Source organism: Phalaenopsis equestris, unplaced genomic scaffold, assembly GCF_001263595.1.
Source record: "Phalaenopsis equestris unplaced genomic scaffold, ASM126359v1 Scaffold000840, whole genome shotgun sequence".
Taxonomy (NCBI): domain Eukaryota; kingdom Viridiplantae; phylum Streptophyta; class Magnoliopsida; order Asparagales; family Orchidaceae; genus Phalaenopsis; species Phalaenopsis equestris.
Window position 1 is genome coordinate 2,523,447 of NW_018165280.1, and position 19,877 is coordinate 2,543,323.

Sequence of the window (19,877 nt, forward strand, 5' to 3'; positions counted from 1 at the left end):
TAAATATGAAAATTTAGATTTTAGGTATACAAGTTGTATTTAACTAATGATTGAGAACTTTATTTTTCAATCAGGAGATCTTCAGCGGGAGATAGAGTTGTTAAAATATCTCGTTGTTTGTCAACAATTCGTGTTCAGCTCGTTAAGAAACTCGTGTTTGATTCGTTTGTTGAGTTAACAAGCCGAACACAAGTACTTTTTTTGCACTCGATATTTAAATGAGTCGAACACAAACACATATTCAACCATATTCGGCTTATTTTGGCTCGAAATAATAGTCATCAATTATATTTATATATATATTAAAATTTTAATTGACTACAAGGCTAAAAAAAATCATAATCAATTAAAATTAAAATTATTAGTTAAAAAAGTAGAATAAAAACATTCTAAATTATTTTTAAATAATATTTTAATATAAAAATAAGATTTAAATTTTGTCCCAACCCCCAACCCTTAATATCCTGCAATTGCATAATTGAGATTGTCAGATCTACTTTCTATTCGTGAACAGTTCGTGCTCAACTTGCTAAGTAAATGAGTCAAACATAAATAATTTTTTTACCTTCAAAATATAAATGAGTCGAAGAGGTTCGTTTACACCAATCATAAATACATTATGTATATGCGTTCGCGTCGTTTCGTGCGGGAAAAAAAAAATAAAGTTGAGGTGTTAGTTATGTAAATACATAAGAATTGTATGGTGAAAGTGTAAGAGGCCACCGCTTCCTTTTAACTCCCTTTTCATTGCAGGAAAAATCATTGCAGAGATGGCCTCCTCTTGATTTACAGAGCTCGGTAGTCCCCGCACTATGCTGCAGACCGAAGTTTTGGATGCCTTAGCTTCGACCAGTGAAGGTTTGTTTCGCCCCAATTCTCTCCTATAGTTCTACCACTTTCTTCGATTTCCCTTTCCACCGTCGACCAAACCATTTACGAAACTTTTTTCGACCTCAAATTGTTCATTTGTTGCTGCATCGATTTCGTTTTCCCAAAGTTCTCATTTTTCTCACGCTTTCATCGTTTGTATGATTCCGACCAATTTCTCAGTAATACTATTCATTTTTGTTCCACCATCTTTGAAGGATATGTTGGATAAAATGTTGCCATAGATGCTTGTCTGTCGTTCCCATCGCTACATTAGTCATGAATGGAGAATCGGCCGCAGAACTCTCACACGGGGAAAGCTAATACTTATTCATAGACAGCCATTTGCCCTATTTTGCTCTGTCACTGACATCGGATTAGGGGATTCGAAGTCGGATTCTGAGAATGAGTGGGAAAAACTCCTCAAGCCCTTTGATCTGGAAGAGCTTAGAAAATCTTTTAACTGGGTTACTCCCCGTAGGCTGTGCAAACTGCTTGAGCTTTCCCTTGACATTTCAACTTTACTGCAAGTTTTTGATTGGGCTGGCTCGCAGAAGGGCTACTGTCACACATTTGATGTATACTATATTCTAATAAAAAAATTAGCTGAAGCTGGAGAGTTTAAGATGGTAGAAGAGCTGCTACATAGATCTAAACAAGAAGGGGTTGTTCTAAGGGAACAATTATTTATTGTGATCATGAAATGCTATGGAAAATCCAGTCTTCCTGGTGCCGCAGTTCGAGTGCTCGATATAATGCCTGACAAGTATGGATGCGAGCCAACTTTCAGATCTTATAATGTGGTTTTGGACATTTTGGTTGGGGCTAATTGTCATAGGATAGCTGCCAACTTGTTCCATAGAATGCTGCATCAAGGCGTGTCTCCCACGACCTTTACTTTTTCAATAGTGATGAAAGCTCTTTGCTTGGCAAACGATGCTAACTCGGCACGCTCCCTTCTCGATAAAATGGGAAGGCACGGGTGCGTGCCCGACTCAATAATTTATCAAACTCTAATACATGCTTTTTACAAGGAGAACAGGGTTCATGATGCTTTAGAGCTTTTGGAGGCCATGCTACTGATGGGTTGTTCCCCGGATACCAACACATTTAATGATGTTATTCATGGGCTTTGCAAAATAGGTCATGTCGATGATGCGACCATATTGGTCGAAAGAATGTTTCTTCGAGGATGCTTTCCGAGTGCCCTCACCTATGGTGTATGGTTGCAAGGGCTGTGCAAGAAAGGAGAAGTTGACGAAGCAAGAGCAGTATTAAGCAAAGTACCCAATCCAAGTGCGGCTTTGTTTAATACAGTGATCAACGGGTATGTCGCAATAGGTAGGCTGTTAGAAGCCGAAATTCTATATGATAATATGACACGAAATGGTTGTCATCCAGATGTTTACACGTACAATATATTGATTAGCGGTCTCTGCAAGGAGGGACGGTTAGGATCGGCTATTTGCTTGTTTAAAGAGATGGAAACTAAAAGTTGGGCACCAAATGTGATAACTTATACAATTTTGATCGATAGATTTTGTAAGGATGGTCAGTTGGGAGAAGCAAAAAAGATATTGGAGGAAATGTACTCGAAAGGCTTAAGCCTTAATACTGTAGGATTCAATTGTCTCATATGTGCTTTATGTAGGGATCAAAAGATTGATGAGGCCATGAAGCTTCTTGAAAAGATGAAGGAAGAAGGTTGTAAGCCTGATATTCTTACATTTAATTCTCTAATACATGGTTTGTGCAAGATTGATCAGCTGAAGGAAGCCTTCAATGTTTACGAAAACCTATTGCTGGAGGGAGTTGTTGCTAATAGTGTGACATATAATATATTGATTAAAGCATTGTTGAAGAAGGGAGAGCTACAGGAATCTTTGAAACTTGTCAAGGATATGGTGTTACATGGTTGCTGGGTGGATGCTATCAACTTTAACAGGCTGATAAAGGCACTTCGCAACAATGAAGGCATTGAAACAGGATTAGAGCTGTTTGAGCAGATGAGACAGCTAGGCATTTGTCCGAGTACAATTTCCTGTAATCTTCTTATTGATGGACTCTGCAGGAAAAGAAGAATGCATGAAGCTCTAGAATTAGTAGGAAAAATGCTTCAGCTTGGTTTTAAACCAGATATAGTGACTTATAATAGTGTGATAAATGGTATGTGTAGAAAGGGCGCAATTCATGCAGCTTTTAACCTTTTAGAGAAGCTACATACAGAACAAATTGTTCCTGACGTAGTTACATATAATATTCTTATTAGTTGGCACTGCAAGAAAAATTTAGTTGAGGAGGCAAACAAGCTACTAGATAGAGCTGTGAATGTTGGTATTACACCCAATGCCCGTACTTGGGATGTTTTGTTACACAATGTTCTTCGGGAATCAATCAATCTGGCATCAATTCTGTAATGACTAAAGCGCCAAAATAGTCCCCTGACTGTTTAATATGGTCATTTTAGTCCCAGAGTTCATAAAAGTGTCAAATTAGTCGCAGTCTCTTTAAACCATGGCTGAAATAGTTTTCTATGAGGACTAGTTTGGCCCATATTAAATGAGTATGGGAACTAAATTGGCACTTGTATAGATTTTGGGACTAAAATAATCCCTTGCAAAGAGTCAGAGGGCTATTTTGACACTTCTATCCTTCTTTAATGGTAGCTAAAGCCTGTTCATTAAGTATTCTGTAGAATTGTTCCCAAGTGCCTATAATTCTAGTTATTTATGATTTTGGATTATTCGCAGTGGGTTACTGGGCTGTTAGGGTGATTCTCTCACCATCTACAGCTCATGGGATTCTTGAAGGAGAGCTGCAACTCCATGCTGCAATGCAGTAAGGTACTCGTCTTTTATTCATCTTTACATCCACATTTAAAAAGAAATGTGTATTTTATTTTTGGAGCTTCAGGTTTTTATTAAGTTAGTTTTACTGTGTTTATTCTTTTTCTTTGGTGCATTTACATACATACCAAACAATTCTTACATATCTAACACTTAAGCAAACACTTAAGCATTCATATTTACATGCATAGCACTCAAATCCTTAACATCACATAAAAAATACCATTCACACTTATCTTTTTAAAAGTGAAACGTGCCTTTTCATGTATATGTTTATGAAACCAAGGCGTTTGAAATGTAAAAATGAAACTTTGGGCATTTGATATGTAAATATATAAGAATTGTGTGATATGTATGTAAATTTCCCCTTTTCTCTTCACCTCTAGGGCTATATGTGGTACATTTGAAAGAGATATATTAAGGATGAGTAAAAGTTTGTTTGACAAAACATGCATACACACTTAAGAGTTTTATTCATTTGTCTCCAATCAGAATACTTCCTAATGTTCTAAATGTTAATAAGTTCAAAATATGGCTACGTGGCAAGCAATTGGAGACCCAGGCTTTGCAATAAATGTTTTATGCGCATATGGACTTTTATTTTTTACTACATAATCCGTAAATTTATTACATATCCATTATTGTTATTGAATACTGCTACAGAATTATTTTGCTGTTATGCAACAAGTTATTCAAATTTGCACTTTTTACATTTTATCGAATTAGCCAATTCAAAAGTTGTTAATTGACTATGCTAATTATCTATGGTTCCCAATGTTAAGCCAGTGATTATTAATGAAAAAAATCCATCAAGTGGATGTGCGTGATCTTAGTGAACTCCTAGATCAGCGTTTTGCCGCTATATTTCTCTCTTACTAGTTCCTACTTACTGCATCGCTTCCCACCCTTCTGTCCATGTCCTGACTGACCTGTCACGATTCATCAAATGCTTTTATTGCATCTGATAATTTAAAATTGCCTTGTAAACCTCCATGCTATCACTATTCTACCTTAGTTTTGTTGGGCTGCAACGTTAAAGTGTTAATTTGCTATAGATATTCACGTGATAGAACAAAAAAATTTTGTTGTTCTGGAACTGCTGGCTTGTATGACTATTCCTTTTTTGTTATGTCACAAACTGATTTCTTGTGGTCCAATCAAGTGCCTAAAAACTCTTAAGTGATTAATACTTTTCAGCCTTAAGAGTTGATTTTTATCATAATAAAAAGTAAAGACTGAACCATTGCTGAAGAGGTATCCTCGGTTTTGTATAAGCTAATTATTCTTCATTATCACTTGTTCAAAATTTGAACGATAATTTGGAAGCCTATTCTTCATCGAAAATGCATATTATGGTAAAACTAATGAACTTATTGACATAGAGAGCCTTCGACCTATGCCCTCAAAAAATGATCATTACCTGAAGTAATATTACATTTGATATTCTTTGCAAGGATTTGGTATTCTTTGCAAGGAAAAATTGGCCTCCATTATCTTGACAATGGACGACACATCCTATACTTGCATGGATTGACATCGTTCTTTGTGCTGAGATTCCCAACAAAGTATTTTTATCTAGGTTGATATTGTGTTTCACTTCAAGATCTCCGACAAACTAGTATTTACCTCGGCTGACATCATTCTTCACATTGAGATCTCTTGTAAGCTGGTATTTATAGGGCAACATGGCGCTCACAGTCAAGATTCTCGGTGGAGTAATATTTATGTTGGAATCAGCACAAAATTATATTCATATACAAACTTTTTATGTACATGTATAGCTGGTTTGCATTTTGATTGTTGTTTTTTTTTTCTTAGTAAAATGTGTATGGATATGAAATGTGCGGAGAATATAAGAATAGAGAATGCTCTTAAGAATTTTGCTGTATATTGTGTACTAGAAAAGATATATTTATTCATCTTCAAGAGGCATTATTAAATAGGAAGAAATCAAAAAAGGAAAAATCATGAGTAGGTGGCTGTATAGGGAAGTGCACAGATTATAGTTTGAGAGGTATAGAAAAATTGATACAAAGGTCCAAGCCAAGCCTTGATTTGTGTCTCAAATTATTTGCTTTAATTAGAGAATGAGTGAACCCCACTACAGAAGAGAGAGAAAGAAAAATTGAACACTCCCTCAAATTGAATGATAAAGATTTATCATTTCAAGCTTGTCAGCGATATTTTTTATTGTGGATGCATAATCATTTGGAAAATATGCCGACAAGTTAATTCTCTATAGGCACATATGGAGTGCAAATTAATTCCCTTTCTATTTTTTTTATGATGTACCTATCAACTTCTACATATTCAGTATGATCTTGTTGTATTGGGTTACGTGCAATGTTGCTGTATATTTGTGATCATAATATATTCTCATAGGTTCATCCCTCTTAATTTTTAAATATTTTAATATGATTTTCATACATAGATGGTCACAAATCTCTTGTATATTGGATCTAAATTTAGCTTCAGCGTTTGATCTTAAAATCACATGCTATTTTTTGTTTTTAACTTATTATATTTCCTCCCAGTATCAAACTTTTTATATATAATTTTTTTTCTTGGATTTTATTTAAGTTATCTAAAAAGTTTGTAAGCGGCTTGAACGTGTGACTCTTTTCTTTTGTCCATGAATTGACTGAAATGTCAGGATGGGTATGTGATAAGCAGATTAATTTTTCAATTAATCCTTGATACTATCTTATATCTACATTAGGTTCTTCTTCATCAAAGTTTAGCTTTTGTCATGTTTTAATTGCAATTCTACATAGCTTGCACACTATCTTTTTTATTATTTTAGTAGAGTCGTAACATATTTTTGTTATGAGAGAATCCTCTTTTATTTAGATTGAGAACTTTTATGCATAAAAAGTATTTGAGTTTTTTTCATTACTTTGACTTCAAATTCTTCAGCAAAACCTTTTTCTGAGAGATTCTTTCTCCTGTATATCATTTTTTGTAAATATTATATTATCAAAATATATATATGAGGATTGAGATTCTATCATCAAGAGTGTGTTTTACAAGGAGAGTATGTTGTCCAACTCTTTTGATCCAACTCCCAAATACAACGTTTGTAAATCTGTCAAACCAAGCTCTTTAAAATTGTTTTGGGTTGTATAAGAATTTTTTTTAATTTAAATGACTGATTATTTATGAAGAATCTATCAAATCCTAGTGCTGGATTCATATAAATTTCTTCTTCGACGTTCCCATATAAGAAAATATTTCTTACTTCATATTGTTGTATAGGCTGCTCATGATGTCCTGCAAAGAAATCAGAATGTGAATAACATTTATTCATGCAACAAAAGCAAATGTTTCTTGATTGTCAAATTCATAAGGCTAAGTATATCATTTTTGTATTAATCTTATTTTATACCTTTCTAGCCTCCCATACATATTAAACATCCATTTGCGTCATAGTGTCTTTTTTTGTAATTCAATATGTGCGGTTTTTTACAAGGCTTTCATTCTCTTTTTTATGATCAATTTCCTTTTTTTTTTTTGTTTTCAAAGTTGTTTAAAATAATATTTGTGGAATTGAAATGGGGTTGGCATTGATGTTAGTTGGTGGAATTAATATGTAACACCACACATATTTTAAAGATTCTTATTTAGATGGTCATTAAAAATAATATACTATCTCGAAAGATATAAATATTATTTTATAATTTATTCGATCATGTTAGCACTTCATGGTTTTATATAAACAAAAGATTTTTTTTTCTTTATCTAATTGGGAAAAAAATTGCGTGTGATAGACGTACTCAGCGCTGCTACGATATTGAGGTTATATCGAGGATACAAAGAGGTTATATTTGCGGTATAATCCCTTGTAACCTCCCTGTAACCTTCTGCAATCTAAAATAAGTTTCCCGCTTTTGTTATCATATATTAAGAATTTATTAGTAGGTTACAGGTAAGTTACAGAAGGTTACATGGAGGTTACAATGAGTTATACCGAGGATATAACCCCTCCTTTGTACCCTCGGTATAACCTCAATATCGTACGCAGCGCTGCGTACATCTATCGCACACAAATTTTTTCCATCTATTTGTGGGTTAAATAGGATTTATTTTAACACAAGTTCAAGTTTCCTATAAAAGCAATCCAATTATGATTAATTACATCGTAAGCCATGTCTTTTGTTAAAAACACTCGATTAAAATAGCACACATGTTTTGATGAATTCTAATATTTAAGTGTTTAAGATTGCCTAAGTAGAGTTTTAATTGGGAATGATAGAATTAGAACAGTTCTTTTCTGATGCCACAGGAGAATGGCAGGAAGTGCTCAGATATTGATTAGCTTCGTAGCATTCCAACTATTCTATAGTTAGGTTGCATATTTTTGGAAGTTGGGTCTTGTTCGATCATTAAAGTGTTATGTATTATGTCACGACAAAAGGTCATGAAAAGGTCAGAGGTGAGGACTTATGATGTCACAATTAGTCTATCTCAGAATCTAAAATAAGTTGAGATCTACTATCACAGTGCAATCTTAAGTTTACTCTAATAGTGTGCAATAGATGTATAACATTCAATCTTACATATAATTGAAACGTCTAACTCTACTGTGCTTAAGTTCATGTATGCCAGCTAAACCCACAAAATCGTCTAAAAATTATGAGGTCCAATATAATGCAATACGAGATAAACAATGTTATTGTTTATTAGATGAATAAAAATATATTTAGCAAAAGGGCTTCGGGTAAGGGTGTGCACCAGCCAAACATCTGAGAGCTGAGCTCTTGTTCTTGTTCGACTCGTTTGAAATTGTATCTATTTGAAATAGATCCATGTTCGAAATGATTAATGAAATAGTTGTACGCATTTGGTTTGATTTGTTTGAATTTAAATTGCATTGCTCAAATTGTTTGAATTTTTTGTTTTCGGTTCAAAATGAGCTTAAAAAAATAAAAAATAAAAATAAATTTAATTATTTATTATAAAATTATCAAACAAAATAACATGATTGTATATAAAAAAAATTATTTCTTCGACAATATTATTATAAATTATTATAAAAAATATATACAAATTTAAAGCTCTACTCTCAAATCTCAATCACAACAAATAAGTATTATAAAACGAATAATTAATAAATTAAAATTTTACAATTACATTACAAATAAAACAAAAATACATTCATCATTTTATTTATATATACCACGTCCCAATCTTCATTTCTCCAAATTTAATTTTATCATAGCTTTAATATACCTGTAAATTAAAAAAAAAGAAAAGCAAAAGAAAAAACTTATGAGGCCATGAAAAAAAAAATAAAATAGTATATTGAAAGTAGGGCTGTCAAAACGGCTCGTTGTTCTCGAACAGCTCGTGTTTGGCTCGTTAATAAGCCCGTGTTCGGCTCGTTCGCTTAGTTAACAAGCCGAACACGAACAACACGAACAATATTTGTTCGTTCGTGTTCGGCTCATTTTGGCTCGAAATATTACAAATCAATGGATAAATGAAGAAAAAATTATAGTTGGAATGTGGGTGTCCAATATCAGTGGGTAACAAATAGCAAGAATTAAATGTCATAGGTCTATAATAAATGTTAGATGCCGAAATGATAGTGGGTAATTAATTTTTGTTGCTCGGCTTATGGAAGGTCATCTTATGGCTACATGATTAGAGTTGTCAAAATGCTCTTTGTTCGTGAAAGGCTTGTGTTTGGCTCGCTAAGCAAGCGAGCTGAGCTGAACACGAACACACTTTTTGAGCTCGAAATATAAACGAGCCGAACACGAGCAGAGCTTGGTTTTGCTCGTGTTCGGCTTGTTTACACCCCTAATTGAAAGAGAAGAAAAAAAATATCAGCCCAAAAGCTGAAAACATATGATAAATGTGTTAGATTCGTCTCCTCCACAACAAAACAAATGTGTTAAAATCGTCTCATCAAGAGCAAAACAAAGTTGTGCTCTCCTTTTTTTGTCAGAGAGAAATAATGTGCAATGAGAATAGCAGCTTACCAAGCATAACCCAAACTAATTGGGATAAGGGTTGAAATCATTATTGGATGCCGCACAGCAGTGAAAACGCTGCGCCAAATAGAGCCTAAGAAACAAATCAGATTGTCTCCTATAGTAGAAGAAATAAAAATGTTTAAGTAAAACATCATGATGCCATTTGCAAAAGCACTTGTGTTGCAGTGTTGAGAATGCTTTAAATTTTTTTTTCAAACACCTAGAAAACCTGCGCAAAGATGGGTAGCTGCCAACCTGCCAACCCACAATTATGAATTATTTTTACTTCCTTGAAAAGAAAAAGAAGATAGATTCATCAATAGAGGGTTATGTATACAAATATGAAAGTTTAGGCGTTAGATTTGTGAAATTGTAAATACACAAGTATTGTGTGGTTTGTATGTGAATGCCACTTATATTAATATATAAATACGAATATACATGATGACGTATTGCGAATATATAAAAATCCCAAAGCAAACACTTGCCTAAAGAGATAACAACGAATGAGACCAATTGAGCTTCTCAAAACCATAGAAAACTATTGTGGAAATGCAAAACTTTTTTCAATAAGAAACATAGAGCTATTTGATCATACATAAATTGCTGAAAGGAAACAAAAACTTCCTGTGGCTTTGTTTCTTACCTCAGTAGGAACTGGAACTTCAACTTTAGTTTATGCAGAAATTCAAGTCTGGGTGTTAGATATGCACATACTTAAGAATCGAGTGGTATGCATGTAAATCTTCCTAAAAGTTATTATGAACTAATTGTGGAATGTGAGAAAAATCAATCAAGCATATCTCAATTGGCTGATTTGGCTCCAGCCGAAGAATCGATGGCAACAACCAATAAGCCAACAACTGAGAGAGATAAGCTACATAAGCATAAAGAGATCAAAATTAAGTACAACTGATCCCAACACCTAACAAAAGAGAGACAAGGCAAAAGAACAGAGCACCCACAAATACAATAGCAAATCTCAAAAATCCATGCAAAATAGGTACCTGAAGCAACTATTACTGAAGCAGAGACCAACTCTAGACAACTCTAAGAGAAGATAGAGCTGAGAAAATGAAGAATTTAAGCAAAACCAAAACAAATAATAGCAAAAGAGACAAAAGGAGAAACAATAATAGCAAGAAAATGAAAATGAAAATGAACTCAGAATTTACTTGACGAAAAGAAATTAAAATCTCTTCCAAATACTATAAATATTTTGCATCAAACATTTACAAGTATAATTGAATTTTAGTGAGGGGCTGTAAAATATCATCGCTCAACCAAAAATGCCCCAGCAAAAGGGAAAAAATAAGAGATACTTGAACAAATGAACAAATCTGACAGACAGAAAAATTCACTAACCACAACTAAACATATGATCAACAAATAATTGATACAACCAAATCAAGCATGTTCTAATTCAAAAAAGAAGAGAACATAAGCAATAAAAACTTAAACAAAAAGCCAATCTAATATCCAATTGTCAAATTACTAAATTAGTATAGAAAGAACCGAACAACACCAATACAAACCAAAGAACAATCTCCAATTGTCAAATTGTTGAATTAGTATAGAAAGAATCGAACAATTCCGATACAAAACATAGAATAACATGGAAACCACAACAGAAAATAGAACTAAAGAGCACCAAAGGAAAATCTTATAACCACAAACAGATAGAAAATTGAGGTGAATAGTCAACAACCAATTTAGCAAACAACAAAACTTCATTTTCTCTACCAATGATTCATTTTCTTTACCAATGACAAAATGAACACAATGGTTACCTGTGAAAGCATAGGTTGTCCAAGCTGTCTCATCGCCATGGCTCAGAAGAGCTTCCTGAAACACAAAAATCATTGGTAAGAACAAGAGTAAATTCAACAAAGTAAATGCTTTCCAAATAACCCAAATTCCAAAAAAAAACATACCTACTAATCTCTACTAGAGAGCAGAGACTCATTGAAATAGTAGTTAGCCTCAAAAGTAAGGGCTTCTCAATAGGAAATGATCCAAAGTATTCACAAGCAATTGAAAACACAAACAAAAATTTTCAAGCAAACATTTCTGTTCAATGAAATGTTAAATAAATAAAGATATAATAACACAAATTCTAATATAATGAGATGAAAGATTATGCAACAATTTCATTAAATGACCATAACAATAAAACTCACAATAAAAAAAAATTAACCACATAAGAGTTATTGTAATATAGAGGCTCAGATTTAAGATTAAATGTTAATTTCTGTTACAATTTAAAGAGTTGCATAATATGACTATGACATCTATCTTTAGATTTGTTAACATTAATCTAAAAGGCTACTTAATGAAATTAACGTGCCAACTTTATAATTTTTTTTGCTTTCATCTAATGAGGCCTAAAGAATTGCTTAATTTTAATGTCACACAACTTTAAATGTTTTAAATTTATATAAAGGGTTGCATCATGTAATTAAGTCATGCCAGTTTTAACATAGATGATCATTTTAGATATCATCACTACCTTTTATGATCATAATCTTCTATATGATTACACAAGATTGTGTCATACCAGCTACATAAAAGCTACAAAGTTGCACTGCATCAATAAATGTGAAATTTTACACAAAATACAGCATAATATCAAATCAATAACAACACAAATAACATAGCTATATAAGCCAAAAAATAGTGTCCAAAGTTGAAACATGTAATAATTCAGAGCTATCAAAAGTCTTGTGTAGAGTAGAGTTTGCTTCATATGTCTGACAATTGAATTTTACATCTTTCTATTTAAATATCTCTTGCTGAAAATAATTAAATAAAATAAATATTAATTTTTAGGAGAAAGAAGAAAGAAAAAGAATTAGAAAAATTATATTTAATGAATGATTACCTAAGGTGTCATTGCATTTTTTGGAGTGACTCAAATCCAACTTGATGCACAAACCAATACATTAAAAATTTTAGTGGATAAATTGTTTTTATGATCATATAGCATTCTGTCGTCAGCATTAAAAATAAATTCTGATGTAACTGTAATTATATATATTAATAAAATATTTCGAGCTATGATAGAAAACTGATAATATTTTAGTGTATTCATCTTCCACCAGTCAAGAATCTCAAAATTTTCACCCGTGCCCACAAATAATCTTTTTCAAGTTATATTTGTAAATCAGTTTTTGATTGTTCCACAGGTCTAGAAGTCATCATAAAATCTTTAAATCCAACCATCTATTCAAAATGATATGGGGAAATCATATAATCAAGTGCAGATAAAGATCCCTCGTGTGAAACATTACTTGTAGAACTACAAGATGTGCAATCAACAACATAATTTATATATTTTTCTCTCAAAACAATATTGAACTAATTTAAGATTATATCAGCCTCATTTGAAAATATATTCGGAAATGCGTAACTAATAAACTTGAATTTCAATTTAAAGTTTAAAATTGTTGAAATAGATATCAGAATATTGCATTCCTTTAATATTTGTTGAATTTAATTTGCATACTTAAAACTATATTTTTCATATACTGATCTTTTGACATTGAAAACCCTATGAAAATATCCTTAACATGCATAATTGCAGGTAAAAACATATTTGAAGTAGGATAGAGAGTATCAGAGATTATCCTTGTAACAATATTGAGAATTGAAAGAAAATTTTTAATTTTCTCACATTTCAATCAATCTGATTTAGCTGAAAATTATATATAGTTACTATCTCTAATTGTATAGTGATGAAAAATATTGTGATAAATAAATGAAGACTCCAGCATGTTGAAAGTTGAATTATATTTGGTAGAAACATCAAAATATAAAGACCTTGTGGTTGGAACTCCTAATTGTTTAACCAATTCTATAAACTTTTATGTATTTTTATAGGATATTTTTTAAATACTTTGACTCTAATATTTTGAATGATTTTCTGAACATTCTTTAACTCATCTTGGACCATTATATTGAGGATATACACACATCATACATGAGGAAAAATACCACGAAACTGCAGCTTTTCCCGTGATTGAAAATTTAATTTTAATGAAATAACTATCACATCATTGCTACATTCTTTAAAGTAATTGTAGAGATTTTGTCTTTCAGCTTCCACTCTAACAAGCATTCACAATAGCATCACATATGTAAGTGCGAGTATATGAAGGCTTTAACTGAATAAAATTGATAGTTACCTTCTTTAACTTTCATGTTTTATTGATATAATAGGTATTTAAGTACATATATCCTATATTTTGATTGGAGGTCCAGTAATCTACAGTTAGTGATACCTTATGAACATCTTTTAAGGAAATATTTTAGTTTTTCTTTCTCACACTCATAATTTTTTTACAATCATTTTTTATGGTGTTTCTTCAAACATTTTCAAAGTCAGGATTCAATATTTTCAATAATATATTGAACTAAACATGTTCAACTATCATTAATGAATATTCATGAATAATTATCATCTTGACAATTATCTCTTATGAGTTATTAAGCATAATTTTTTAGATCATAAAAAATAGGAATTCACAAGTGAATATCAGCTTCAAAAGACAAGGTTCAATTATTTTGTATTTTATTTGATAACTCAATTAGTTGTTAACTCTTTATTTTTATCTTGTTACATTCATTAATGTGCTAAGAATATGTGAAGTTGTGTATGTTTTTGGTTTGTAGATTTCTACCCTACAATAAATGCATTAGACAAACGAAACTTCAAACCCCTATAATTAAATTTAATATCTACAAAGTACTTCCAAACAGTTGATTTTCTCTTCCCATCTTTCTTAGCTTGTCTGTCAATAATAATATTTCTAACAGCCACTTTAACATATTAAGAAATATTATGAGAACTATCGTTTCCATCTTGTATGACAACTGACAATTATTCACTAGTCGATGCAAGTTAGATTGTTCAAATATTAGCATTGTAAAATACAATGATAAAATATCACATGAGTTGTCTTTCATCCTTGTGCTTAAGCTTCTCATTAGAGCACACAAAGGTATGTAATGTTACGTTCACATTTAGCTAAACACGTAAAAAAAATGTTCTTTCTTAAAAAAAATTAAAAAAAAAATTATGCAAATGCTAACTATAAAAAAACATTTCGATGAGATAAATTTACTAGCATTACAACATCTATATGTATATATGTTAAAAATTTCACCCTACTAACATGACAACATCTATATTTATATATGTTAAAAATTTCACCAGCCTTCTTTAATAAAAGAAAAATATGCATCTTTCAATTTCCATTCAACACAAATATTCTTTTGCTGCTAATTCAAAACATTATTACTTCAAATGCAAAACATCTTAATATATATATTTTTTCCAATACCATGAAGTTTATGATGAGGGTAGAAATTTGTGTACTTCAGAGAAGCTTCATCTTCAAATAAAATAAATGTAATATATATATATATATATATATAATTATTTTAAATTAAATTTTCTAATTCGAAGAATAAAGAGTCGAATACAATCGAACACGCATATTCTTGTTCGACTCATTTATAAATCGAGCTAAAAAAAACGTATTCTTATTCGGCTCTTTTGTTTATCGAATGAATTGTACATGAACTCCCTGGCGAGTCGAACACGACCTATTCTCAAACGAGCTTTTTGGACATCCTTAAGCTTTGGGTCACCTATATTTCTCCTGCGAGAGAGGCTGAAGCGACCTGGAACACGAATGCGAAAGGGCCAAAAGACGTGTGAGAGGGCGCCACGTACAATGACCTTGTCGGGTGACTAGTGAGAGATGAAGCAACGATCGAGCATATGTGAGCGTCGGAGGAGATATTTGAACGAAAATGAACTAAATAAATTTCTAAGAGCTCTGATACTATGTAGAAAACAAAATTTGGGCGGAAAAACACTTTTTCAATTATTCAATTCTTGAGTACATATATATAGAGCAACTAATCCATTCTAATTTACAAATTTATCAAATATATATCTAAATTAGAAAAGAAAATAATTCCAAAGTTAAACAAAAATAAAGAAACATAAATTATGAATTGAATAAAACTAAGACAGATGTTTCCAAAGATATCATTAATCAAATCTTTGCATGATTTTATGAAGCAGTTGTCCAGCCCACCTGGAAGAGAAGCTGAACTTCTCAGCTTTCCACAAATAGCTTGTCCTGAATATTTGGAATGTTTTTTGTTTTTTGTTTGCTCTGCATACTCAATATTGTATTAGAAAGGCATCCTATAAAATAAATAATATAATATAAAAGGCTATTATCAATTTTATATAGGAATAGAAGTATAGTCTATTATACAATGTTTAAAAAATTAATCGGTTTCTGAAGAATACATTCATGAAACACAAGTATGGCTAAACATGCTTATGACTTGATTTTTAATTTTAAGTATGATAGGACACTAACAAATTTTTATCATCCAACACGAATCTCAAGGTATTTTTTGAACAAGAAGCATTGAAACTTCGACTAAGAGTCATCCAAAGCTTCGATTTCAACAAACTTATAGTCAATGGTCAAACTGACTGACTCGATGAGACAAACCTAATGATATCAAAGTTAGTATAATCTGAGTCAAATCAAACCCAGATCAAATTATTAAACCACTATTGGAAGATTTTCGGAAGCATTGGAAAGGTCAAACGGATGTCGAATCTAGCGAGTTCATAGTCGAATCGAGCGTCTCGACAAGACGAATCTAACAGGCCTAATATTGCTCATCACATCCAATAGGAAACTGACATCGTTAAGACACTCAAATATTCATCAAACGTCATCTGATCAAGGGAAGCTCTCCGAAACGTCCGATCAAAATGGTTCATATTTCTGCATTAATTGCACCCAAAACACTATAAATAGAGTCTCAACCCCTCACATGAAGGAGGAGGCTTGAGAGAGAACTTGAAGCTTTGAGAAGGAGTTCAAGTCTAACAACATCACTGCCATCGTTGATCGTCGTCGACCACCACCGATCACCTTTGTCCTCCGTCGACCACCGTCGACCACCGCTTAACTTAACCCCGTCGGCCATCACCGACCGTCATCGATTGTCATTGACTACCATCCATCACCACCGATCTCTGTCATCCACCGCTGACTAGACGTCATCAATCGACGTTCTAACTTGGAAAACTAATAACACTTTCTCGTCTGTGGGACAAGGGATCTCTGTAATCATCAACATATAGTGGATTTTTACAACTGGGTCAAACCCTGTGGTTTTTTCCCTTTACGGGTTTTCCACGTAAGAACTTTGGTGTCATCACTGCTTATTTCTTTTCCATCTGTGTGTGTGTTGAATTCTCGTACAACTCTAAGACGATAATCCGTTACTCTACCGCCACGAATTTTCTAGCACGCAACAAAGTAAAAGATTAAAAAAAAATTCACTATTAAGCAATTAAGAATGTCTGAACTTGGAAGTTGAATGTAGCTCTAATGAGATGTTTAATTTTGATAATATTAGATATTGCAATTATAAGAGTGTTAATACTTACTTTGAGAGCAAAGAAAAGCAGTGGTAGCATACCTGTAACCTGTGCCACCTGTGTGTTGTGTGGTAGGAGTGCAGCTAAATCATGAAACTCTAAGCAAAGATCAAGATGAAGCTGTCAATTTTGATATCTATGATACTTGTAAACTTAATTTAATGTTGTGTAGTTAGCCTTTTATTTCATAAGAAAAAGGAAGAGTTGCTAAGGATTTAGCATTATCCAATAATAGTGTTTCGTAGATCGGATGCGAGGAAATCAAAATTGTGATTATGCTATAGTAGCTAGGGCTGTAAACGAAATAGCTCGTGTTCGGCTCGTTCGGAATAGCTCGTGTTCGAAATCGACTCCTGTTTGAAATCGGCTCATGAATAGTATGTTCGTGTTCGGCTCGATTTAAATATTTGCATTAGTGTTCGGCTCGAAATTGGTTCGTTAAACTTAAATTGAGAAAAATATATGTAAAATGTGGGATTCGAACCTGGATCAAATATACAAAAGAAGACACTAACCACATTGCCACATGAGGTGTTATGATTTAAACTTAGACATAAATATATATAATATATTATTATATAAATAATATATGTAATATATTGCTATATAAATAGTTAAATAATTTTTTTATTTCGAACTGAAACGAGCCGAACACGAGCGAATAAGGAGTTGTTCGTGTTCGGCTGTTTTATAATTCGAGCTTTAAAAATTTATTCGTGTTCGGCTCGTATACTTAACGAACGAGCCGAACACAAGCTTTTCGCGAAAAATGAGCTTTTTTTACAGCCCTAATAGTAGCTCTGTTTGATTGAGAAAAAAGTTCAAAATTTCCCATGAACTGTTATATTCCCTATGTATGCAATTTAGTTCATCGCCTCTTCAAATTTAATCCAAAAAAGACCCTTCATTCCTTAAATTTGATCCCAAGTAATCTAACCAGATGGACTCTTTTGGATTATATTATAGTATTCAAGAGATAAAATTGAACGTGTTTATAGTTCGAGACTAAAATAAACCCATACAAATAGTTAAAGGGTCATTTTGACCGTCTTAACAAGAAAATGAAATGAATAATAACAAAATATAAGAGAGCTGATCTATTTAATTTAAGGAGAGAAATAAATAGAGATTCCCAAGATCCCTCATATAATTTATAACCCTCTAAAGATATATTTATAACCAATATGAAATATAATAATTAGTATTTTTGAGATCTTTCAACTCTGCCCCTCAAATTGGGTTGTACAGATTGTACATGTTTAACTTGTTACATAATTCTTCAAAGTTGATTCTTTGGAGAGGCTTAGTGAGGATATCTGATGTTTGATGTCGGGAAGGAATGTATGCAAACTCGATGACTCCTCTCTCAATTTTTTATGAGATGAAGTGTCAATCGATCTCGATGTGTTTTGTTCTGTTATTGTGTACTGGTATTCTTTTCAATGTTGATGGTTTTCTGGTTATCGCATTAGTCTGGTTGTCGCATTATAGTTTGACAGTTTTTTCAGTTAGCATTCCGAGTTCACTGAGTATTCTTCGAATCCACATTTCTTTGCATATCCCAAGAACAAGAGCTCTGAATTCAGCTTCAACGTTGTTCCTTGATACCACAATTTTTTTTTTGCTTCTCCAAGTGACTAGGATTCCCCAAACATAAGTGCAATAGCCGGAAGTCGATCGTCGGTCCGTGACATCCCCTGCCCAGTTTGCGTCTGAATACGCTTCTATACTTTGATCCTTATTCCTTTGAAACAGTAGCCCTTTGCCTGGAGTCGTCTTGAGGTATCTCAAAATTCTGTAGATTGCATTCATGTGTTCTTCCGTATGGCTGTTCATGAATTGACTAACAACAATAACATAAAAACCAATGTCGGGTCGTGTGTGTGAAAGATAGATGAGTCGCCCCACGAGTCGCTGATATCTCCCCTATTCACGGGTGCGTTATTTTTCTCAGTGTCGATCTTTTTGTAGGGATCCATTGGAGTATCAACGGATTTGCAACCGAGCAAACTTGTTTCCTTCAACAGGTCCAATGTATATTTTCGTTGTGACACAAATATTCCTCGTTTTGACCATGCTGAGAAAGAACTTTGGGTTTCCGAGGTTTTTTATTTCGAATTCCCGAGTGAGAAGCTTTGTCAGATTAGTGAGTTCTTATTCGTGATTTCCAGTGAGGATGATACTGTCGACATATACGATTAGAATTACAATCTTCATTTCGGGAGAGGTTTTCACGAAGAGAGTGTGATATGTCTGACACTGAGTATACCCGTGTTTTGTCACTGATTTTACAAATCTATCGAGCCATGCTCGGGGAGATTGTTTGAGGCCTTACAATGATTTTTGGAGTTTGCAGACTTTGTTGTTTGGGAAGGATGCTTTTAATCCGGGAGGTGCTTCCATGTAAACTTCTTCTTTCAAATCGTCATTTAGGAAAGCATTTTTCACTTTGAGTTGATGTAGCTGTCAGTCTTCATTTGCCGCAAGTGAGAGAAGGATTCTGATGGTGTTAAGTTTGGTCACAGGGGCAAATGTTTCTTCGTAATCAATACCGTAGGACTGTGGAAAACCTTTTGCTACGAGACGTGATTTTAATATCTCAATTGAACCATCTACCTTGTATTTGACTTTGAAGATCCATTTGCAATCCATTGCTTTCTTTCCCTTTGGCAGTGTCGGCACTATTTTTGGTGTGGGGTTTGC

The 19,877-nt window shown here is 32.9% G+C and overlaps 1 protein-coding gene across 5 annotated transcripts in view; it reads left to right on the forward strand.

Moving 5' to 3' along the window:
- The first annotated feature begins 740 nt into the window (after positions 1–740).
- LOC110031598 (pentatricopeptide repeat-containing protein At5g64320, mitochondrial) overlaps positions 741–19,877 on the forward strand; it is a 25,339-nt gene continuing 6,202 nt past the window's right edge. The window contains exons 1-3 of one of the 5 annotated variants that reach the window (XM_020734864.1): positions 741–3,529; positions 3,618–3,710; positions 5,168–5,591. In XM_020734864.1, coding sequence (XP_020590523.1) covers positions 1,113–3,284 — 2,172 coding nt within the window. In that variant the 5' untranslated portion in view covers positions 741–1,112 and the 3' untranslated portion in view covers positions 3,285–3,529; positions 3,618–3,710; positions 5,168–5,591. Of the gene's footprint in view, positions 3,711–5,167; positions 5,592–6,968; positions 7,031–19,877 lie in introns of those variants that run through there. The other 4 variants (XM_020734868.1, XM_020734866.1, XM_020734863.1 and 1 more) reach the window with 4 other exon arrangements.